The sequence below is a fragment of the Tamandua tetradactyla genome, chromosome 1 (assembly GCF_023851605.1).
Source record: "Tamandua tetradactyla isolate mTamTet1 chromosome 1, mTamTet1.pri, whole genome shotgun sequence".
Lineage (NCBI taxonomy): Eukaryota > Metazoa > Chordata > Mammalia > Pilosa > Myrmecophagidae > Tamandua > Tamandua tetradactyla.
Window position 1 is genome coordinate 139387465 of NC_135327.1, and position 21618 is coordinate 139409082.

Consider the following 21618-nt stretch of genomic DNA (forward strand, 5'->3'; position numbering starts at 1 on the left):
AAGTCTTCCCACTTTTCTCTCTCAGCTCCTTGGAAGTTCCCTAAACTTCAGAAGGCTGTGATGTTTTTCCTATGGTATTGTTCTCCTGATTTTCATTCCAGAACTTGAAAGCAGGCTCCAGGAAATATCAGACCTACGTGTCTTATAATTTATTTCATATTTTGCTTTGATCTTTGAATATTTTCCATACTTATATAAGCTTTTCTCACTGCCAAGTTTGTGGGGGATTTAGGGGCCATGCTTCATATAACAAAGATTTTTAGGATCTATTACATAATGAAAATCTTATAGCATCTACAATTTCAGAGCTGTGAAGATTTATCTTGTTACAATTATTGCAGTCTACTTTTATTAAAATCTTAGAAGTTAAATATTGCAGAAGGAAGAAAGCCTGCTAATCAAGGCAACTCTTCTCCCCTATTAATGGAAAATAATTCCTTTTACTAACTTTCTAGTGATTCTTTCCAACTTAGTTTTTTTTTTTATTTTAGGAAAATTTTTTCCTTATAGTTTTCCACTGATAAAGTTTGAATTTTTTATTTTCATAAGTTTTGCATTCTTTTAATGCTCCAAACAACTTGTGACACATCATAGGTGTTAGATATAGATGAAAAATAATTTTTGAGCTATTGAGTATACTTTCATGGAATTTACATTTCCCTAGTTAGCACCCTGGATAGATGAGATCCAATTTGTTTACAAACCTTAGAGATGTAAAAATCACTTGTTTATGGGATTGGATTGGAAATTTCTGCTTCCTCAGTTGATGCATCACCTAAAAACCAGAAACCACTCTCTTGACTTCTTTTGATCACCTCACTGCATAGAATGCAGGTGGCAACTACAAAACTGCTTCATTTCTAAAGACAAATGTTCTCTACTTTTCCCTGCAGGATATAAAATCTATAGTATGGCCAGGATAAAAAATCGATTACAAGGATGTATGTTTTTTTCTTGCCTAAGTATCAACCCTGAAGTGTTAGTTCATTTATAAGAGCCTTTGGTTCAATTCTAACTAAAAACTTCTGCTTCCAGCAGTGATGCAGACAACATGCTCTGATACGAATCCCTGGATCAGTACAATAAATATACTTTTTGATGTAGTTCCTGGGTTTGCAAGAAAGCGAGGGAAATCTTCAAGCTACCTGCTCCATTGCCAACACCAGTACCACAAATGGTCAGAAACCAGAGTGGAGAGCAGGTGATTGTAAACAGACTTGAAAGCCAGATTTTCCCTGCTGGGAAATGAGGAAACTAAACCTCAGGCAAATCAAAGATTGGGGAGCTATTCCTCAGATTTTGCTTTAAAGCAGTAGTGTACCAAAAGGTGTCAAAGTGATACCATGGTCTAGTAGCAGCCCCTGGCATCCAGAAAGAACTGCAAAACTCTGTAGAAAATATCAGGGAAACTGAAAAAAAAAAAACCAACTGTGATTTCTGAGAAATATTTTTTCTTCCTTAAATCATTTAATGCCACTGCATTTCTCAGTTGGTCTTTACGTAAGAAGAGGAAAGACTCAATTTATGCCAACACGTTTTAAAGAAAAAAATGTTACTTGTGTATTTTATTTTTATAGTTGTGTTGTTTTTTTTTTAACACCTGTTATCTTCTAAATTATAGAAAATTGAACACACCTCTTGCTTCTGTAGGGAGATAGGAATGCTTTAACTATGCAATTTATTTAAAATATTTTGCTTAGGAGAACTCACTGGTAATAATATCTAATATTTACTGAACACCTACTGTGTACTAGTATTCCACTGTTCTAAGCATTATATATGCATGTTATATGTAATCCTCATTGGTAGTTAATGTCGTCAGCCCCATTTTATGGTTAAGGAAATTGAGGCACTCTCAGAGTGATTAAATAACTTGCTTAATATTAGACTGTAACAAATTCAAACCAAGGCAGTGTGGCAGTGGCATTAGCGATTTATGCTCTGCAGAGTCTCTTATGAGTATCTGGTGCTATCTGAGAATTGTTAAAGAAAGTGTTTTTTTTTTTTTTTAAATCTCAAATTATTCCTATTCTCTCTCCTTATCAGTTTCAAACAATGTTCTTCTTTCCTTTTTTTTTCTCAGCTTAACTCTTTTCCAGGCATGCCTACTTCCAAAGAAATAATGTGAAGACAAAGGGAAAAAGCTATATTATTATCAATAGCCTTTGGGAATATAAGCCATAGGGCTCTCTCACGAGGTAAAATGAATTGTGGAAAGCCAATTTTGGCAGCTCAAAAAAAAAAATAAAATAGATAACATTCTGTCTAGTTTAAAAACAAATCCTTCATTGTTTTCCCTCATTTTGAATGATGATAATTACTGAAAGTTAAATGTTAACTACATGCTTGTATACACCATGTGAAGTAATACAAATGTGGAGAAAATATAAAATAGATATTCTTCTTCTTGAAATAGTTTTCTCTTAGTTTCTGATTACTCCTTATGAAACTGGTTTGGGACATTCAGAACCATGGCATTCTGATGGATCCTTAATCTTGCACCTCAGGGGCAACAGGTTAGGAATTGGTAAGGTAAGAAGCATCTAGGCAAATGAGATGGCTGCTATGCATATTCTTGTAATACTGAAACCTTAAAATAGACTGGAGCTATGGAATTTATGAGGAGCAAACTGAATGCAAAGATGTCTGCATTTAACTCTCTTCTGATTAAATGGCTTTCCATCCCTGCACTGTATACAGATATTTGAGCTCTTCTAAATTTCTTGAAAGAAAAGAATTCATATATACTGAAGCTAACAAAACCATTAAGGAAGGAAACATGAAAGAAATTATATTTGTTAATTCTAAACACTGTAAGCAAAGTATTTTCAGGTCATCCTTCACAAGACCGTATATTATAAACATCTGTTCTGTGCCTCAGTGTTTCTGTAGAATTTCTAGGAGATGAAAGAGTCCTGGTCCCAAGCAAAAAGTTCTTCATCATTACCATTTTTAGTAAAGAAGTTTTTCCTCTTTATTGAAATAGTTTTGTGTCTATTGTTAGTGCACATAAAAATCTTGCTTTGGTTTGCAAGTCACATAAGCAATCTAGAAATGCAGGTGGAATGTTTACATAAATAACAACATTGGATGAAGTCTGTTCGCTTTTGCAGCAAGCCTCTTAATGAAAAAATTACATTTAGCATATCTAAAAAATCTGATTTTAGAATAGACAACAAAACCATAGTGAGAAATGTATCTTGGAAGTCAAAAGGACAATTTTAGATGGCTACTTCTTAGTCAAGAAATAGGTTCACACAGCTATAAAAATAAAATACACACATGGGTTATTTGGTCTTTCTCCTTAGTCGTAATTTAAATAATACAGTACTTCTCAATCTACAAATCCATGGTTTATATAAGATGTGTGTGAGGACAGGTTTGCATACATATTTTAATCTGAACTTCATGCGATGCTAGCAGGCGAGGCTGACATATGCATCCTCAGTTGGCATGTAAGATCTGGTTCTTTCTTTTCCTTTATTATTAAAGTATATTCTCTTCTCAATGGGTAAGTTCTTAACTAATTATCAAACCATATCTGATTTTTAAAAAAAAACTTAAAAACACGTACAGAAGATTCACATCAAAGTGTAGCAAAAGTTAACTTCTGCCTTCCTTATTTTTAGTTTTTGACATTGGTTTATATATATATGAGAGAAATTATAAAGTTTAAAGAAAAGTAGTTCAGAAAACACAAAGTTCTCATATATATCCCTATGACTAACACTTTGCATTAGTGTGATACATATGTTACAATTGATGAAAGAATATTATTATTCTTGTACAATTAACTATAGTCCATGTTTTACATTAGGGCTCACTGCTCGTGTTGCTGCATTCCTTCTTGAGCAGAGAAAAAAGACATAATTATATTATCTAAAATATCTTATGGAGCAGGAAACAAATATAATGTAGCATGAAATAATAATAATAATGAAATAATAATCTGTAATCTTGCTGATGATAAATACTGGGTTAGTGGATCACAGGATGAACTCACCTAATATGCCATTTGGACCAAATTTTCCTTGACAGGGCAGTATCTGGTTTAGTGCCTGGCACTTATTAGGCTCCCAATAAATGGTTAATTAATTAATTAAAGCCTTTTTTGGTAATGTAGAAAATATACTGCCTGTCCTTCTCTCACTGACTTAGATGTTGGCGTACCTCAGATGACTGTCTTAGGTATTCTTGGTTTTACTTGGTATGCTATTTCCAAGAATATTTTATACTAACCCTTTTGTGATATCAGGGTATCATTTAATAAGTCATTATTGTAATACTCTATGAAGTTGCCCTGGAAGTGGTACTTCTGCACCCCAACCCCCCATGTTACTTTGCATGACAAGGAGGCTACTCAATTTGTGTAGCTACTCCATTGGCACCTTGTCTCCGTCTGCCCAGTGAAAGTGGAGTGACTTATCTGGACATGTTGGAAGAATACACTGAGCCTTTCCACCACCTTTCCTTCCTCTTAGTGCTGAATTTTGACCTTTGAGTACAGGTGCTGCCCCAGCATGGGAGCCTTGTCCCGGTTCAGTGCTGTCATGGGTCAATGGTCTGATTCTGGCTTTCCCCAGAGGCCCCACTGACTCTCATGCTAAGATGCACACCTATATCCTAGATTAGCTTTTGTCAGTAGTAAATGTGGGGATGTTATGGTTTTCCAAATGTCTTACTCAGTTTTTTGTTTTATTTTGTTCAGGTGGAGAAGGTAAGTGCTACTTATGGCTTCCATATCAAACCAATTCATAATAGCCTGAACCAAAAGTATTTTTCTCTCCCCAATTAAAGTCTTGTCAAGTATTTTGTACATTGGAGGGATTAAATTCACTTTTGTTAACAATGGAAACAAGGGATGGGTACATAAATAAATGGGATAACCTGGGAAAACTTGGCTAGGCATCTCTGGCAGATCAGTAAATGTAATTGCAGACTTTTCCAAAGACTCTAGATTTTTTTTCAAGATAAGTCTTATATTTCTCTAGAAAATTTAAGAATATTATACACTGGCAAAAAAAAAAGTTGATTTGTTAACAGTTAAACTTCTTAAATGAGTTCTCTGACAGTACTCTATATTCTCCTTTCATTCATTCTAACCTGGCTTCTCCACTCATTAGTCCACCATAACCAATGCGATAGCAGGTAGCTAATGTCCTTATCCTCCTGGACTGCTTGGAAGATACACCCACAGTTAACCATTCCCTCCTTATCACTTTTTACTTGGCTTCTAGGATGTGAAGGTCTACTGGTTTTCTTCCTACTTCCCTGGCTGCTCTTTCTTAATCTCCTTTGTCAGTTCCTTCTCTCACTGATCATTAAATGTTGGAGTTCCTCAGACAGCTGTGCTAGGGATTCCCACTTGATATCCTGTCTCCTTGGGCAATTTCATTCCCTCCCATAGCTTAAAATAAAATGCAATCTAGCTGGATGCTGTTGTCTTTCAGGTTGATTCTCTCTAACCAAACATTCTCTCACTTGCCATCGCTATTTTAAGGTTTGGCATGGACCTCTAAGTCGGTGTGTCTGAAACTGTACCCCCAGACTTTCTCTTCCCTACCTCCAGGTATCCTGCTCTTCCTCCTGAATATCTATCTCAGAGGACAGTTTCATCTAGCACTTCTCTTTTTTCTGTCTTTTTGAAAGATATTCCAAATCTTAACTCAAAATATTTTCCCAATCTGTATCTTTCTCCATCCCACCATCATCTTGTCTGGAGCACTGCGATACCTCTCCACCACTCTGCAAACTACCTTTTCCACATTCAAATCCACTGTCCACAGAACACTTTGGGGATCTTTGCTGCAAGTGAAAATCAATGATTTCTTATTGCTGTCAGGATATAGTCCCAAATCCTGAGAATGCTTTATAAGGCCCTGCATAAGCCAACCCCTATTTATCTACTCCTTTCTTCCTTATCTTCCTCTGAAAGAAGTATCTTGACACCACTTTCAATCTCATATATGATAGCACATTGGAAAAAAGGCCTTCCTTAACTTTTTATGTGAGATTAAGTGACTGCATATGCATAGGAGCCTCTCTTTCCCTTTTGGTTGCACTTATCAGTTTAAAGATTACCCACATCTTGTTATAATGTGTATTTTGTGAGAGCAGGATCATGTCTCTCTTGCGTACTGCCCTGTCCTCAGTGCCTGGCATAAATTAAGTGCTTAATGAATATTGATGAAATGAATATTGAGCAAATGAATATGTTCAGAGCAGGACCTTTCTTTTTATCTTTTCAAGTACAACATAACATTTGGTTGTACCTGAATGCAACATGTCCGAAGTATTGATAATTGCATGTCGTAATAATCTATAGCAAAAAGCATCTAAAGAGAGCAACAATAACTTCTCTTGCTGCTTCTATCCTACCCAATTTACAAAAGGTAAAATCAGTATAAGAAACCAGTTGGGAGGCCATATCATTTAGTACCATATTTCATTATTTTCTTAACTTGCTCTCTGTAAGGATAAAAATGACAGCTTCTAAAGTTTTCCTATGCTTCATAATTCTTGATAGACACCTTAATATTATTGTTCTAGATTGATGTATATAAGGGAAAAATTGGCCAAAGAAATCTTTTTTTTTGTATCGGCAGGCATCAGAAATCGAACCTGGGTCTCTGGCGTGGCAGGCGAGAGCTCTGCCTGCTGAGCCACCGTGGCCCGCCCCAACGCAATTTTTATTGAGCCAAAGATGACATGCTACCTTAATAATCTAAGTGTCTTTTTAATTTTTAAAGCTATAAAAGCATTAGAGAGCCAGTGACTGCAAAAAATACATAAAGAAAACATTTTCTCCCACTCCCATCCAGATTTACTTTCCTTAAGTAATCAAAATTGACAAACTGTTTTACATTTTTACAGATGGTTTTTCCATTCATAAAATATATATTAAGATTTCTAAGACAGCTTGGATGCTGCTTATTAAAAAAAAAAAAAGAATTAGCAGTATATGTTAAAACTTGCATTTCCCATTGAGTAATTACACATCTCTTCAGGTCAATAGATGCAGATCTAACTCACTGTTTTTAAACAAAATACTTTTCCATTATAATGGTAACAATTTATTTAGCCATTCTCATATTGTTAAGATTCAGGTCATTTCCAGGATTTTGCAACTACAAATAGTACTGCAATAAACATTCTTATGTAGGTATCTTTACATATCGATGCTTTTATTTCTAGAGGATGTATTTTCAAGATAGGATTACTGAGTCAAAGTATATGAGTATTTTTGTTTTGTTTTGTTTTGTTTTTTTTACATGAGCAGGCACCAGGAATTGAACCCAGGCCTCCAGCATGGCAGGTGAAAAGTCTACCTGCCACCATGGCCTGCCTGAGTATTTGTATTTTTATCTTAAAAGCTATTGATGGGCTATATTCCTAAAATATTATAACATTTCATAATTCCAGAATAACTTCCTTGTTTACTGTCTCTCACTATATTTCAGCTCTTTTGAATCTCCACAGTACTTTCCTTTCAGTTCCTGTGTTAGGCTTTCCCTACTATAGCTTTTGCTGTGAGGAAGTATTGCTTCTCACTGTGGTGACCCCACTGCAGTCCCATTCATTCTCAACTTTATCTGACTTCCAATTATCCTTCTGGACCATGCTTGGACTTCTGGATGACCCCAATGTCACAGGAGAGTCTTGAAGTACTGTTTACCAAATATGTACACTCTACTGTGACCACCCATTGGAGATTTGGAGCCATGTTACAGGAAAAATTCTATCCAAAGTTTTAAACTGGAAGCAATGCGCAAGCCCTTACCCAGAATGCCCAAATTGCAAATTAAGGACACAGTGCTCCAGTCCACCAAGTCTGTGCAAGACTTCTGAGTCCAACTCCAGGGAGTTCAAGTCCAACTACAAAGTCAAAGAGGAGTCCACATAAGACCACCCTCACTTGGGACACCAGCTACAAGCTCAGATGTTTTTCAAATCCACCCTCAGGTTCCATAATTCACTAGAAAGACTAACTAAAGTCTCTTATACTCATGGTTACATCTATGTTTACAAATTTAAACCATTGAAAGGAAGAGATGCCTAAGGCAGAGTCTGGGAGGGTTTGAAATGTGAAGCTTCCATTGTCTTCAGGGATGCACTACCGTCCTAGAATCTATGTGTGACAATATGCCCAGAGTATTGCCAAAAAGGGAAGCCTACTGATGTCCAGAGTTTTTAGTTAGGCTTGATTAGGCAGGCAGGGCTGATTACTGAATTGCCTCCATGGTTGAACTTAATCTCCAGCCTCCTCCTCCCCTTACCCTGACAGATTAAGTTTATATTATGTACCTCAAATCCCTCACCCTAAGTCAAATAGTTGGTCTTTCTGTCATGACTAGCCCCTTAAGACTATGAAGTGGGGCCAGCCCATCCCAAATTACCTCATTAGCATACACTATCTGGTGTGAATAAAGGGGCCCAACATGAATAACAAAGACACTCCTATCATTTAGGAGATCCCAAAGGTTGAGAGGTTAACTGCCAGAAGCTGGAACAAAAGACAGATCTCTTTGGGCTAGATCAAATTCCTCACCTCACAGTCCCCTCTGCTTTGGGCTCCCCATGACCATTTCTGGTCCTTCATTCTTCTTACCACCAGTTTTCCACATGCCAAGTCAAGATTTAAAAGTAGTGATTCTGTATCCCTGAACCAAACAGGCAATTTCATTAATCTAGTCTTGTGCCTTCTAAATTCTCTCCCAGCCACCATCTTTCCTTAAAGAAACTTCCTCTACATTTTATCTTTCTTATTTACCCTAAGGATGTTTCTTCTTCTAGATGGTACATGCTCTACTCTTCTTCTTTAAGGAGATAAGACTTATGATACACCCTAAATGACAGACAAATTATATGGGAAGGGAGAAAACCTGAAAAATTCAGAGAGAATATATATTAGTAGATATTTCAACCATATCCTTATTATACTATTAAGCCTACACCCCCACCAAAACACTTGGCCAATAATCCCGTCCCAGAAAATGTAGCCTTTAAAATGATCTTCTTTACCTACTCCTTTACATGCCTCCTGAAGAGACCTTTAGAATGCCTTTATTTCCCTATCTTTTCTCCACCTTCTAGAACCTGAACTTTCCTAGGATGAAGATTTAAAACCCATGCTGTTATTAAATTTTCCATATAGTATTTTACTTCTCTTTTAAAAACAATAATATATATTACAAATTCCCAGAAATATGATTATTCTCCATTTTCATTTAATATTATACAGGTTTTACTTGTTTTCTTTTTTCTCCTCTTTATTTTAAGATTTCTGCTCTGATTCTGTTGTTAACATATGGTTAGAATAATTCCTCAAATGTGTTCCTCAGGTATGCTACATAGGTACTATACATGCCGAATTTTTGCATGTTTGAGAGTAATTTACTTTTGCCTTGATGATACCATGGCAGAGTTAGGTTCTCAGTTGTAGTACTATTTTTTCTCAAGTCACCCTACTATCTTTGAGCTTAGACTATTACAGATGAAAAGTCTGATGTTCTTTTCCCCTTTTCTTTGTACGTAATCATAATCCTTCAGTGTGGAAGTTGGCACAGTTGCTTTTTAACCTTGGGATTTGAGAATTTCACCTAGATATGTCCAGGGTTCTGTATGTTCATTAATCTGGCCTTAAATCCCATGGACCATTTCAATCTGCAGACTCGGGTGTGTTAGGATTCTGTTGCTGCTGTAACTAATTTACTACAAGCCTATTGGTTTAAAACAATGCAAATTTATTATTTTGTGGTGATGTAAGAAGTCCAACACTGACCTCACTGGGCTAAAGCCAAGGTGTTAGAAGGGCTGTGCTCCTTGAGTCTCTAGAAAAGAGTATGTTCCCTTGCTTTGGCACCTTCTAAAGTCAATCCATATTCCTTGGCTTCTGGTCTTCAAAGCTACTGATGTCACATCTCTTTGACCATTCTTCTATAGACATATCACCTCCTTACCCTCCTCTTCTAACTTCCTCTTCCACTGATAAGGACCCTTATGATTACATTGATCTCAATTTAATAACCCAGGATAATCTCCCCATCTCAAAACTCAATGCTTAATTCTATTTGCAAAGTTCCTTTAGCCATGTACTGTAGTCTAATTACAGGTTCCAGGGATTGGGATGTGGACATCCTTAGAGATCCATTTTTCTCCCTCCCACAGCTGCTGTTGTGAAATAGTCCTTTTATTTCATCTTCTAAACCTCTAATTCAGTAATTAGCAATAATTAGTGAAAAGAGAACCAAATAAGCCTAGTGATAATTATTAAGACTGTTTTATATTATACTTTTTCAAAATATTTCTTATTAGCCTTCAGAGAGAATTTTCTTTGTACAGCATACTCCAAACTCATTCAGGAATTACTGTGGCTAGAGTGACTATGCATGTGTCCTTGTTCTCTTATAGAATCCAGTGAACATGAAGACAAGAGTGCAGGTGCCTCAGGGGAAACACCCTCCCAGCCTTATCCTGCACCAGTTTACAGTCAGCCTGAGGAGCTCAAGGAACAGATGGATGATGCAAAGCCAACTAAGCCTGAAGACAGTGAGGATTCAGACCCATTGCCTGATAACTGGGAAATGGCCTATACAGAGAAGGGTGAAGTCTACTTCATTGAGTGAGTTTTGTGCATTTCCATTAACATAATCATGAGAGAACATGATATGAATGAGGTAGCAAGTGGAGATGTAATTAAAAAAAAAACATTGATCTTTATGGTTTCTGGCATTAGTTGCCCTCTTTGTGAGAGAGTAATGGGATGGTACCTTAGTATACTTAAGGACCCTAGAATATAGCTATAAGTAAAAAAAATAAACAATTCAGCAAAAAATTTTACAGTCATAACAGAAAGACAATTCTCTATGTGATGTTACGATTATATTAGAAATAATCTGAGTATTATGGGAAAATGCTTGCTCTACTCTCTAAGGTCCCCTTATATATCAAATGAGATATGATACATCATTTAAGTCGGATTGCTACGAGTGTCCATCTCATGCTCATGAGTTTGTAAGGCTGCAGCTACTTAGAGCAAACTGCTTGGTGGTCACAAAAGAAAAAGCTTTGACCTGAGGTCGGGCATCAATAAAATAATTTGTTTTTGCAGAATTCATCATCTTTATTTTTATTAGATTCCATTACTATTTGTTGCTTACCATTTTCATGACTTGCCAAGGAAACTGCAATACTAATTCTGAACTCCTTGGTGACATTTACTCGACCTAACCTTTTCTTTCCTTCAAGGACTTCTGTCAAACTGAATTTTTGCATAGATTTTATAAACAATAATGTTTGCCTCTCCTTTTCTTTATCTTCCAAGAGTAGAGCAACTTTTTCTTAAAAGGAACTTCAAAACTGAAGATCTTAATGCAAAATTAAATTGATGACATGCATAGGACAGTCAAAATGTTCCCTAGAAAAAAGAAAGTATTGTAAATGAACAATTATTCTTTTGAAGTTATACAAACCTCAAAAGAGAAAAAACAAGAGCACTCTGATTATTCAACAAAATTATTAAAAGTGCATTCCCTTTCCCACATGGAGTGATTTATGACATACGGCTCCATAGGCAGAACTCATTTGTGAAATTGAAATGTTACCACATACCAATATTTAATTCTCACATGAAGTTGGAAACTTTGATACATGTGGCCAAGGAAATACATAATCATAATCAGGTAATTACTTGACTCCAACATGGTTGAGAAATGAAATGTTTTGCAGAAAATGAATCACTAATATTTGACTTTTGGCAAATCTTCCAAGTTTGAAAAAGAATAAAAATCTCTTGCATTATTTCTTATTGCTGTAAACAGTTACAGCAACAGGCAACAGGTCTCAGAGACATCTTTTAGCAATTAAATGGGAATGGAAAATTGTATAGAAATTTGGAATATGTGACTAATTGACAAACTCTTAAAAGGATGACTATCTAGAACATAATTTTGATATGATAAGCAAATGATGACACCAGTGTGGACCAGAAATCAAAATACGAAACCCTAAATGTGAAGACATGTACTGGCCAATAATTACAGAACTATTAGTCTTCAGAACAAGGAGACTGATGATATATACATTTTTATTGTCACACACGAGGAATAGGACTCCATGGAAATAATAAAAAAAATCCCAGCATGGGAAGCTGGTAAAAGAACTGTTTCCTTAGAAAGTAATTATGAGAACTTTCTTTTTGTGTGTTTGTAAAGTAGACTTTCTTCTGTAAACTGGGTTGTGTTTCAGGACAATGGAAGAGAGGGACTTTGGAAAACAGACATAGTAACTGATGAGACTCTATCTGGGCTTGGGAGAATTCACCAAAAACCTTTGCATCATACCTAGTCAGTCGAACAGTATCAGGATGCAAAGACTGATAAGTGTTTGTCCCTGCTTTCAAACTTATCATCAAAGTTGGAGAAGAGAGGTAGTTATAAACAATTCTTAAATGACTAATTTCTATACTATTCAGAGAAGAATAAGCTAAGTGTGAGCTTAGGTAGTGAAAGATGGCATCATAGGAAAGGTGAGATATCATGTTCTTGAATAATTGGTAATGTTTAGACAGAGCATTCAGATATAGGAACTGTCATCACAAAGGCCTGGTCCCTAGATGTGTTAAGGGCAGTGAAGAGATCCCCTGATGTTACTAAAGAAGCATTTATTAGTTGATGAATCCTGGGAATTGACTGCCCAGTTTGGATTTTGCTAGAATATTAGTGGTTTTGAAGGACAAGCAGAGTCTTGCCCTTTTGTTTGTTTTTGTAGTCTTCTTCCTAAAACTGGAGGGGAGGATGAATGGATAGTTTTAGGAATGGAGATGAGTTTAGGTAAAACTATAAAGGCAAAAAGTAGGACACAATTTCATTTATGATGAGAAAGCTGGTGCTCAGTAAGAATTTTTCAGAGCTTAAGGAGAATGAAGTTTAGAATATAAACTGAAGTGTGGCAAGAAGGCAATTAATGTAGATGGCTGAGGCAATGCAGGATGGGATTGGCCTTCTCAAGGAGGTTACTCTGCAGGGTGGGGCCATCCTTCTACCTGTCCTTCCGCTGGGCCAGTATGGACTTCACCTTTCAATCTCAAGACTCAGTGTGATGACTGCAGGTGTCACAGAGCAGGAGCAGATCAGTGTCCTTTTTGTCTGACGCCTCATTTCCACACAATCTCTACCGGTGCTTGTTTCCTTTCTCTCTGCTTCCATTTCTGGCTGCTTTGCTTTTTCTTCAGTTTTTGTTGATCTTCTCTTGTCTGCTTTTACTCTTTGCTCTAGAACACCCCTTCCTTTCCTAACCACATTTGACCAAATCAGCCTTTCAACCCACTGTCATGAATCTGTGAGTACCTTTGCTGTTGATGTCACAATGAATTCTTATGTAAAAAAAAAAAATCAATAAAATAAAAGCCCCTTGTTGCCTTGGGAATATATGGAAGAACAGGAGACGGCGACAGGGGAGGAGCATGTTTGGGCAGTAAGGGCTTCCTTTAGGACTAAGCCATGGTGCATCCCCGAAGCAGTCATGAACCCAAGTCCTAGTAAAAGAAAGCAAGTTAAAAAGGGAAGTGGAGTGATGTGAGAAGAAGGCAAAACAGACAGCGAGAAAAGTAGAAGAGAACAAAAAATAGACGGGAGAGATTTGTAAAATAAGGAAAGTGAAAAAACTTTGATTTTTGATTTCTTCTGATGTAAATACTGTGAGAGTCACTTAGTGTAATGGAAGTCTCCCCTGACAGGTAACACCTTTATCAAACTTCACTGAATTCTGTTTCCTGTGAAAAAAAGATCATGACAAAACAGAAAATAAGTGAAGGATGAAGGACTCTTTGGGTCTGTGAATAAAATAAAAATATATATTTATTTTTTAAAGAGGGGACCTCAACCTATGCTGAAATGTTAACTTTAAATATATATATATATGTAAATAATGTGGGCTTTGAATTAAGGTAGCATTTCCATTTATTTGTCTTGTCTTCCATGTAGTAATGTGTAAAATATTTGTGGATTTATTCAGTATCAGAAATTAGTTTATATGAGCCAATCCTTTAAAAGATTTGCTTTTTCTTTTTGCATGGGCAGGCTCCGGGAATTGAACTCAGGTCTCCGGCATGGCAGGTGAGAATTCTGCCACTGAGCTACTGTTGTAGCTACTGTTGTGCTGCCCAAGATCTGCATTTTAAATATTAGAGTTTTTTTGGTGATGGTTCTCAAAACTGATAAACACTGGACCAGCAATTTTTCCACACACTTTAGAACTGTTTCCTTTGATGAATGATGGCAGATTCCTTCTGTTATTTGCAGTGATGTTTAATAGGAAAGGCGTATAGCCGAGAAAATATTTTTCAAACAACATAATTTTAAATTGAGTGAATGCACTCTTCTGAGCATGCCTTGAAGTATTAATAATGCCTTATGTTTAGTGACTTTCAAGACTTTATAATGCATAATATCACTTAAAACCAGTAGTTTCTTTGACTCAAAACATCATCATTAATACTATATTTTTAAACAGATTGTACATTAAAAGCAAATTCAAATTAGTAATAATATGTCATATATTCATAGCCTGCTTTTTTTCAGGTTTTATTCAAGCTATCTTAACAATAATAGCTAATACGTGTTAAGTATTTACATTATGTGCACTTAATCTTCTCTTTAGGAGACTGAGTCTTGTAAGTAATTTGCCCTAAATCATATAATCAACAGTTGGCAGAACTGAAATTCATTGATCCCATTTACTCAACAAGAATTATGGATCACGACTTCCTGGAAGATGGCGGCTTAGTAAGACGCGCGGATCTTAGTTTCTTCTCCAGGACACCTACTAGGGGAGTAGAAACGATACAGAAAGCGCCCAAAGCCACAACAGAGATAAAAAAGACAGCGTACCCCATCCTGGAACGGCTGGCTGGCTGAGAGAAGCAGCTCGGGTGAGATCGCCGAGGTGCGCGGGCCTTACCGGGCGGGGTGGCAAGCGGCCGGAGTTACTCCCTTCCCCCTTCCCGGGCCGGCTGGGAGAATTGGAGAGGTGGTCCCCTGAAACCAAGGCGACTGGCGCCTACACCACGCGCAGCCCCCGGACCAACTGAGAGAATTGGATCGGAAACCCCCAGGCCGCGGAGAACGGTGACCCCGTGACTCCCGGGGAACGTGCACTCTCTCGGGCGGGCCGCTGCCGCTGGCGCCCTCCCACCACGCTTGTTGCCCAGGGCCGACTAGGAAATTCGGACGGGCTCTTTCCCTGGCTGCGGCGACCAGCAACCCTCCCTGCGTTCGGACACCCTCCCTGCATTCGGACCCCGGGCCGGCTCAAGCCGCTTCGGCTAGCGAACCCCCAGGACGGCGAGAGTTTTCCCAAGTTTAAGGTCCCACAGCACCTTTTACTGGTGGGACCCGCAGACAAACGTGTGCCACGAGCGCCACCTACTGGGCAGGATAAGAAAAACAGAACCCAGAGATTTCACAGAAAAATATTACAACCTTGCTGGGTCCAACACCAAGAGAAATCTGAATAAATGCCCAGACGCCAGCAGCAGAAGATAACTGTCCACGCTCAAAAGATTGAGAATATGGCTCAGTCAAAGGAACAAACCAATAGCTCAAATGAGACACAAGAGCTGAGACAACTAATGCTGAATATACGAACACAAATGGAAAACCTCTTCAAAAATGAAATCGATAAATTGAGGGAGGACATGAAGAGGACATGGGCTGAACATAAAGAAGAAATAGAAAAACTGAAAAAACAAATCGCAGAACTTATGGAAGTGAAGGATAAAGTAGCAAACATAGAAAAAATAATGGATAGCTACAATGATAGATTTAAAGAGACAGAAGATAGAATTAGTGATTTGGAGGATGGAACATCTGAATTCCAAAAAGAAACAGAAACTATAGGGAAAAGAATGGAAAAATTTGAACAGGGTATCAGGGAACTCAAGGACAATATGAACCGCACAAATATACGTGTTGTGGGTGTCCCAGAAGGAGAAGAGAAGGGAAAAGGAGGAGAAAAACTAATGGAAGAAATTATCACTGAAAATTTCCCAACTCTTATGAAAGACCTAAAATTACAGATCCAAGAAGTGCAGCGCACCCCAAAGAGATTAGACCCAAATAGGCGTTCTCCAAGACACTTACTAGTTAGAATGTCAGAGGTCAAAGAGAAAGAGAAGATCTTGAAAGCAGCAAGAGAAAAACAATCCATTACATACAAGGGAAACCCAATAAGACTTTGTGTAGATTTCTCAGCAGAAACCATGGAAGCTAGAAGACAGTGGGATGATATATTTAAAATACTAAAAGAGAAAAACTGCCAACCAAGACTCCTATATCCAGCAAAATTATCCTTCAAAAATGAGGGAGAAATTAAAACATTCTCAGACAAAAAGTCACTGAAAGAATTTGTGACCAAGAGACCAGCTCTGCAAGAAATACTAAAGGGAGCACTAGAGTCAGATACAAAAAGACAGAAGAGAGAGATATGGAAAAGAGTGTAGAAAGAAGGAAAATCAGATATGATATATATAATACAAAAGGCAAAATGTTAGAGGAAAATATTGTCCAAACAGTAATAACACTAAATGTCAATGGACTGAATTCCCCAATCAAAAGACATAGATTGGCAGAATGGATTAAAAAACAGGATCCTTCGATATGCTGTCTACAGGAAACACATCTTAGACCCAAAGATAAACATAGGTTGAAAGTGAAAGGTTGGGAAAAGATATTTCATGCAAATAACAACCAGAAAAGAGCAGGAGTGGCTATACTAATATCCAACAAATTAGACTTCAAATGTAAAACAGTTAAAAGAGACAAAGAAGGACACTATATACTAATAAAAGGAACAATTAAACAAGAAGACATAACAATCATAAATATTTACGCACCGAATCAGAATGCCCCAAAATACGTGAGGAATATACTGCAAACACTGAAAAGGGAAATAGACTCATATACCATAATAGTTGGAGACTTCAACTCACCACTCTCATCAAGGGACAGAACATCTAGACAGAGGATCAACAAAGAAATAGAGAATCTGAATATTACTATAAATGAACTAGACTTAATAGACATTTATAGGACATTACATCCCACAACAGCAGGATACACCTTTTTCTCAAGTGCTCATGGATCATTCTCAAAGATAGACCATATGCTGGGTCACAAAGCAAGTCTTAACAAATTTAAAAAGATTGAAATCTTACACAACACTTTCTCGGACCATAAAGGAATGATGTTGGAAATCAATAATAGGCAGAGTGCCAGAAAATTCACAAATACGTGGCGGCTCAACAACACACTCCTAAACAACGACTGGGTCAAAGAAGAAATTGCAAGAGAAATTAGCAAATACCTCGAGGCGAATGAAAATGAAAACACAACATATCAAAACTTATGGGACGCAGCAAAGGCAGTGCTAAGAGGGAAATTTATTGCTCTAAATGCCTATATCAGAAAAGAAGAAAAGGCAAAAATTCAGGAATTAACTATCCATTTGGAAGAACTGGAGAAAGAACAGCAAGCTAACCCCAAAGCAAGCAAAAGGAAAGAAATAACAAAGATTAGAGCACAAATAAATGAAATTGAAAACATGAAAACAATAGAGAAAATCAATAAGGCCAGAAGTTGGTTCTATGAGAAAATCAATAAGATTGATGGGCCCTTAGCAAGATTGACAAAAAGAAGAAGAGAGAGGATGCAAATAAATAAGATCAGAAATGGAAGAGGAGACATAACTACTGACCTCACAGAAATAAAGGAGGTAATAACAGGATACTATGAACAACTTTACGCTAATAAATACAACAATTTAGAGGAAATGGACGGGTTCCTGGAAAGACATGAACAACCAACTTTGACTCAAGAAGACATAGATGACCTCAACAAACCAATCACAAGTAAAGAAATTGAATTAGTCATTCAAAAGCTTCCTAAAAAGAAAAGTCCAGGACCAGATGGCTTCACATGTGAATTCTACCAAACGTTCCAGAAAGAATTAGTACCAATTCTCTTCAAACTCTTCAAAAAAATCGAAGTGGAGGGAAAACTACCTAATTCATTCTATGAAGCCAACATCACCCTCATACCAAAACCAGGCAAAGATATTACAAAAAAAGAAAACTACAGACCAATCTCTCTAATGAATACAGATGCAAAACTCCTCAATAAAATTCTAGCAAATCGTATCCAACAACACATTAAAAGAATTATACATCATGACCAAGTAGGATTCATCCCAGGTATGCAAGGATGGTTCAACATAAGAAAATCAATTAATGTAATACACCATATCAACAAATCAAAGCAGAAAAATCACATGATCATCTCAATTGATGCAGAGAAGGCATTCGACAAGATTCAACATCCTTTCCTGTTGAAAACACTTCAAAAGATAGGAATACAAGGGAACTTCCTTAAAATGATAGAGGGAATATATGAAAATCCCACAGCTAATATCATACTCAATGGGGAAAAATTGAAAACTTTCCCCCTAAGATCAGGAACAAGACAAGGATGTCCACTATCACCACTATTATTCAACATTGTGTTGGAGGTTCTAGCCAGAGCAATTAGACAAGAAAAAGAAATACAAGGCATCAAAATTGGAAAGGAAGAAGTAAAACTATCACTGTTTGCAGACGATATGATACTATACGTCGAAAACCCGGAAAAATCCACAACAAAACTACTAGAGCTAATAAATGAGTACAGCAAAGTAGCAGGTTACAAGATCAACATTCAAAAATCTGTAGCATTTCTATACACTAGTAATGAACAAGCGGAGGGGGAAATCAAGAAACGAATCCCATTTACAATTGCAACTAAAAGAATAAAATACCTAGGAATAAATTTAACTAAAGAGACAAAAAACCTATATAAAGAAAACTACAAAAAACTGCTAAAAGAAATCACAGAAGACCTAAATAGATGGAAGGGCATACCGTGTTCATGGATTGGAAGACTAAATATAGTTAAGATGTCAATCCTACCTAAATTGATTTACAGATTCAATGCAATAACAATCAAAATCCCAACAACTTATTTCTCAGAAATAGAAAAATCAATAAGCAAATTTATCTGGAAGGGCAGGGTGCCCCGAATTGCTAAAAACATCTTGAGGAAAAAAAACGAAGCTGGAGGTCTCGCGCTGCCTGACTTTAAGGCATATTATGAAGCCACAGTGGTCAAAACAGCATGGTATTGGCATAAAGATAGATATATCGACCAATGGAATCGAATAGAGTGCTCAGATATAGACCCTCTCATCTATGGACATTTGATCTTTGATAAGGCAGTCAAGCCAACTCACCTGGGACAGAGCAGTCTCTTCAATAAATGGTGCCTAGAGAACTGGATATCCATATGCAAAAGAATGAAAGAAGACCCATCTCTCACACCCTATACAAAAGTTAACTCAAAATGGATCAAAGATCTAAACATTAGGTCTAAGACCATAAAACAGTTAGAGGAAAATGTTGGGAGATATCTTATGGATCTTACAACTGGAGGCAGTTTTATGGACCTTAAACCTAAAGCAGGAGCACTGAAGAAGGAAATAAATAAATGGGAACTCCTCAAAATTAAACACTTTTGTGCATCAAAGAACTTCATCAAGAAAGTAGAAAGACAGCCTTCACAATGGGAGACAATATTTGGAAATGATATATCAGATAAAGGTCTAGTATCCAGAATTTATAAAGAGATTGTTCATCTCAACAACAAAAAGACAGCCAACCCAATTACAAAATGGGAAAAAGACTTGAACAGACACCTCTCAGAAGAGGAAATACGGATGGCCAAGAGGCACATGAAGAGATGCTCAATGTCCCTGGCCATTAGAGAAATGCAAATCAAAACCACAATGAGATATCATCTCACACCCACCAGAATGGCCATTATCAACAAAACAGAAAATGACAAGTGCTGGAGAGGATGCGGAGAAAGAGGCACACTTATCCACTGTTGGTGGGAATGTCAAAGGGTGCAACCACTGTGGAAGGCAGTTTGGCGGTTCCTCAAAAAGCTGAATATAGAATTGCCATACGACCCAGCAATACCATTGCTAGGTATCTACTCAAAGGACTTAAGGGCAAAGACACAAACGGACATTTGCACACCAATGTTTATAGCAGCATTATTTACAATTGCAAAGAGATGGAAACAGCCAAAATCTCCATCAACAGAAGAGTGGCTAAACAAACTGTGGTATATACATACGATGGAATATTATGCAGCTTTAAGACAAGATAAACTTATGAACCATGTAACAACATGGATGGACCTAGAGAACATTATGCTGAGTGAGACTAGCCAAAAACTAAAGGACAAATACTGTATGGTCCCACTGATGTGAACGGACATTCGAGAATAAACTTGAAATATGTCATTGGTAACAGAGTTCAGCAGGAGTTAGAAACAGGGTAAGACAATGGGTAATTGAAGCTGAAGGGATACAGACTGTGCAACAGGACTAGATACAAAAACTCAAAAATGGACAGCACAATAATACCTAATTGTAAAGTAATCATGTTAAAACACTGAGTGAAGCTGCATCTGAGCTATAGGTTTTTGTTTTGTTTTGTTTTGTTTTGTTTTGATTTTACTATTATTACTTTTATTTTTTTCTCTATATTAACATTCTATATCTTTTTCGGTTATGTTGCTAGTTCTTCTAAACCAATGCAAATGTACTAAGAAATGATGATCATGCATCTATGTGATGATGTTAAGAATTAATGATTGCATGTGTAGAATGGTATGATCTCTAAATGTTGGGTTAATTTCTTTTTTTCCGTTAATTAAAAAAAAAAAAAAGAGAAGGGATAATTGGAGACGAAGGGATACAGACTGTACAACGGGACTGGATATAAAAACTCAGAAATGGACAGCACAATACTACCCAATTGTAATGCAATTATGTTAAAACACTGAATGAAGCTGCATGTGAGGTATAGGTTTTTTGTTTTTGTTTTTTTTGTTTTTTTTTTCTTTCTATTATTGTTTTAATTCTTATTCTGTTGTCTTTTTATTTCTTTTTCTAAATCGATGCAAATGTACTAAGAAATGATGAATATGCAACTATGTGATGTTATTAAGAATTACTGATTGTACATGTAGATTGGAATGATTTCTAATTGTTTTGTTAATTCTTTTTTTAATTAATAAAAAAAAAAAAAAGAATTATGGATCACCTAATATAGTCAATAGTCATTTTAAACCCAGGGAATACAGTAGTAAAAAAACTGACAAGGTTCATACTTTCATGGGACATAATCTGGCTCCAGCATCCTTACTCTTAACCAATTTGCTGTGGTCCCCACTTTCCACCTAACACATCCTCACTACCCTATATAGTGTGTGATTAATCCCTACTTCATAAATGAGATGCTGAGGTGCCTTTGGGCAAATAGAAATTCCCAAGGTCACATCCTCCTCCAAACCCATTCTCATTATCCCAGACTACTTCCAATCTATGAATAATCATGGACCCCCCCAAAAAACCTTTTATATTACAAATAGTATTTGTTTTATAAGCTACTTGGCCAGAAATTCACTATTCTAGGGGTTAAATGTGCCATAAAGAAAAAGTGCCTCAGGGTTAATCTGGATT

At 36.8% G+C, this 21618-nt stretch overlaps 1 protein-coding gene across 6 annotated transcripts in view; it reads left to right on the plus strand.

The window, feature by feature from the left end:
* MAGI2 (membrane associated guanylate kinase, WW and PDZ domain containing 2) overlaps positions 1-21618 on the plus strand; it is a 1430555-nt gene that overhangs the window by 963115 nt on the left and 445822 nt on the right. For all 6 annotated transcript variants that reach the window (XM_077153531.1, XM_077153591.1, XM_077153676.1 and 3 more), the window contains exon 5: positions 10411-10621. In XM_077153531.1, the coding sequence (XP_077009646.1) occupies positions 10411-10621 (211 nt within the window). The remainder of the gene's footprint in view (positions 1-10410; positions 10622-21618) is intronic.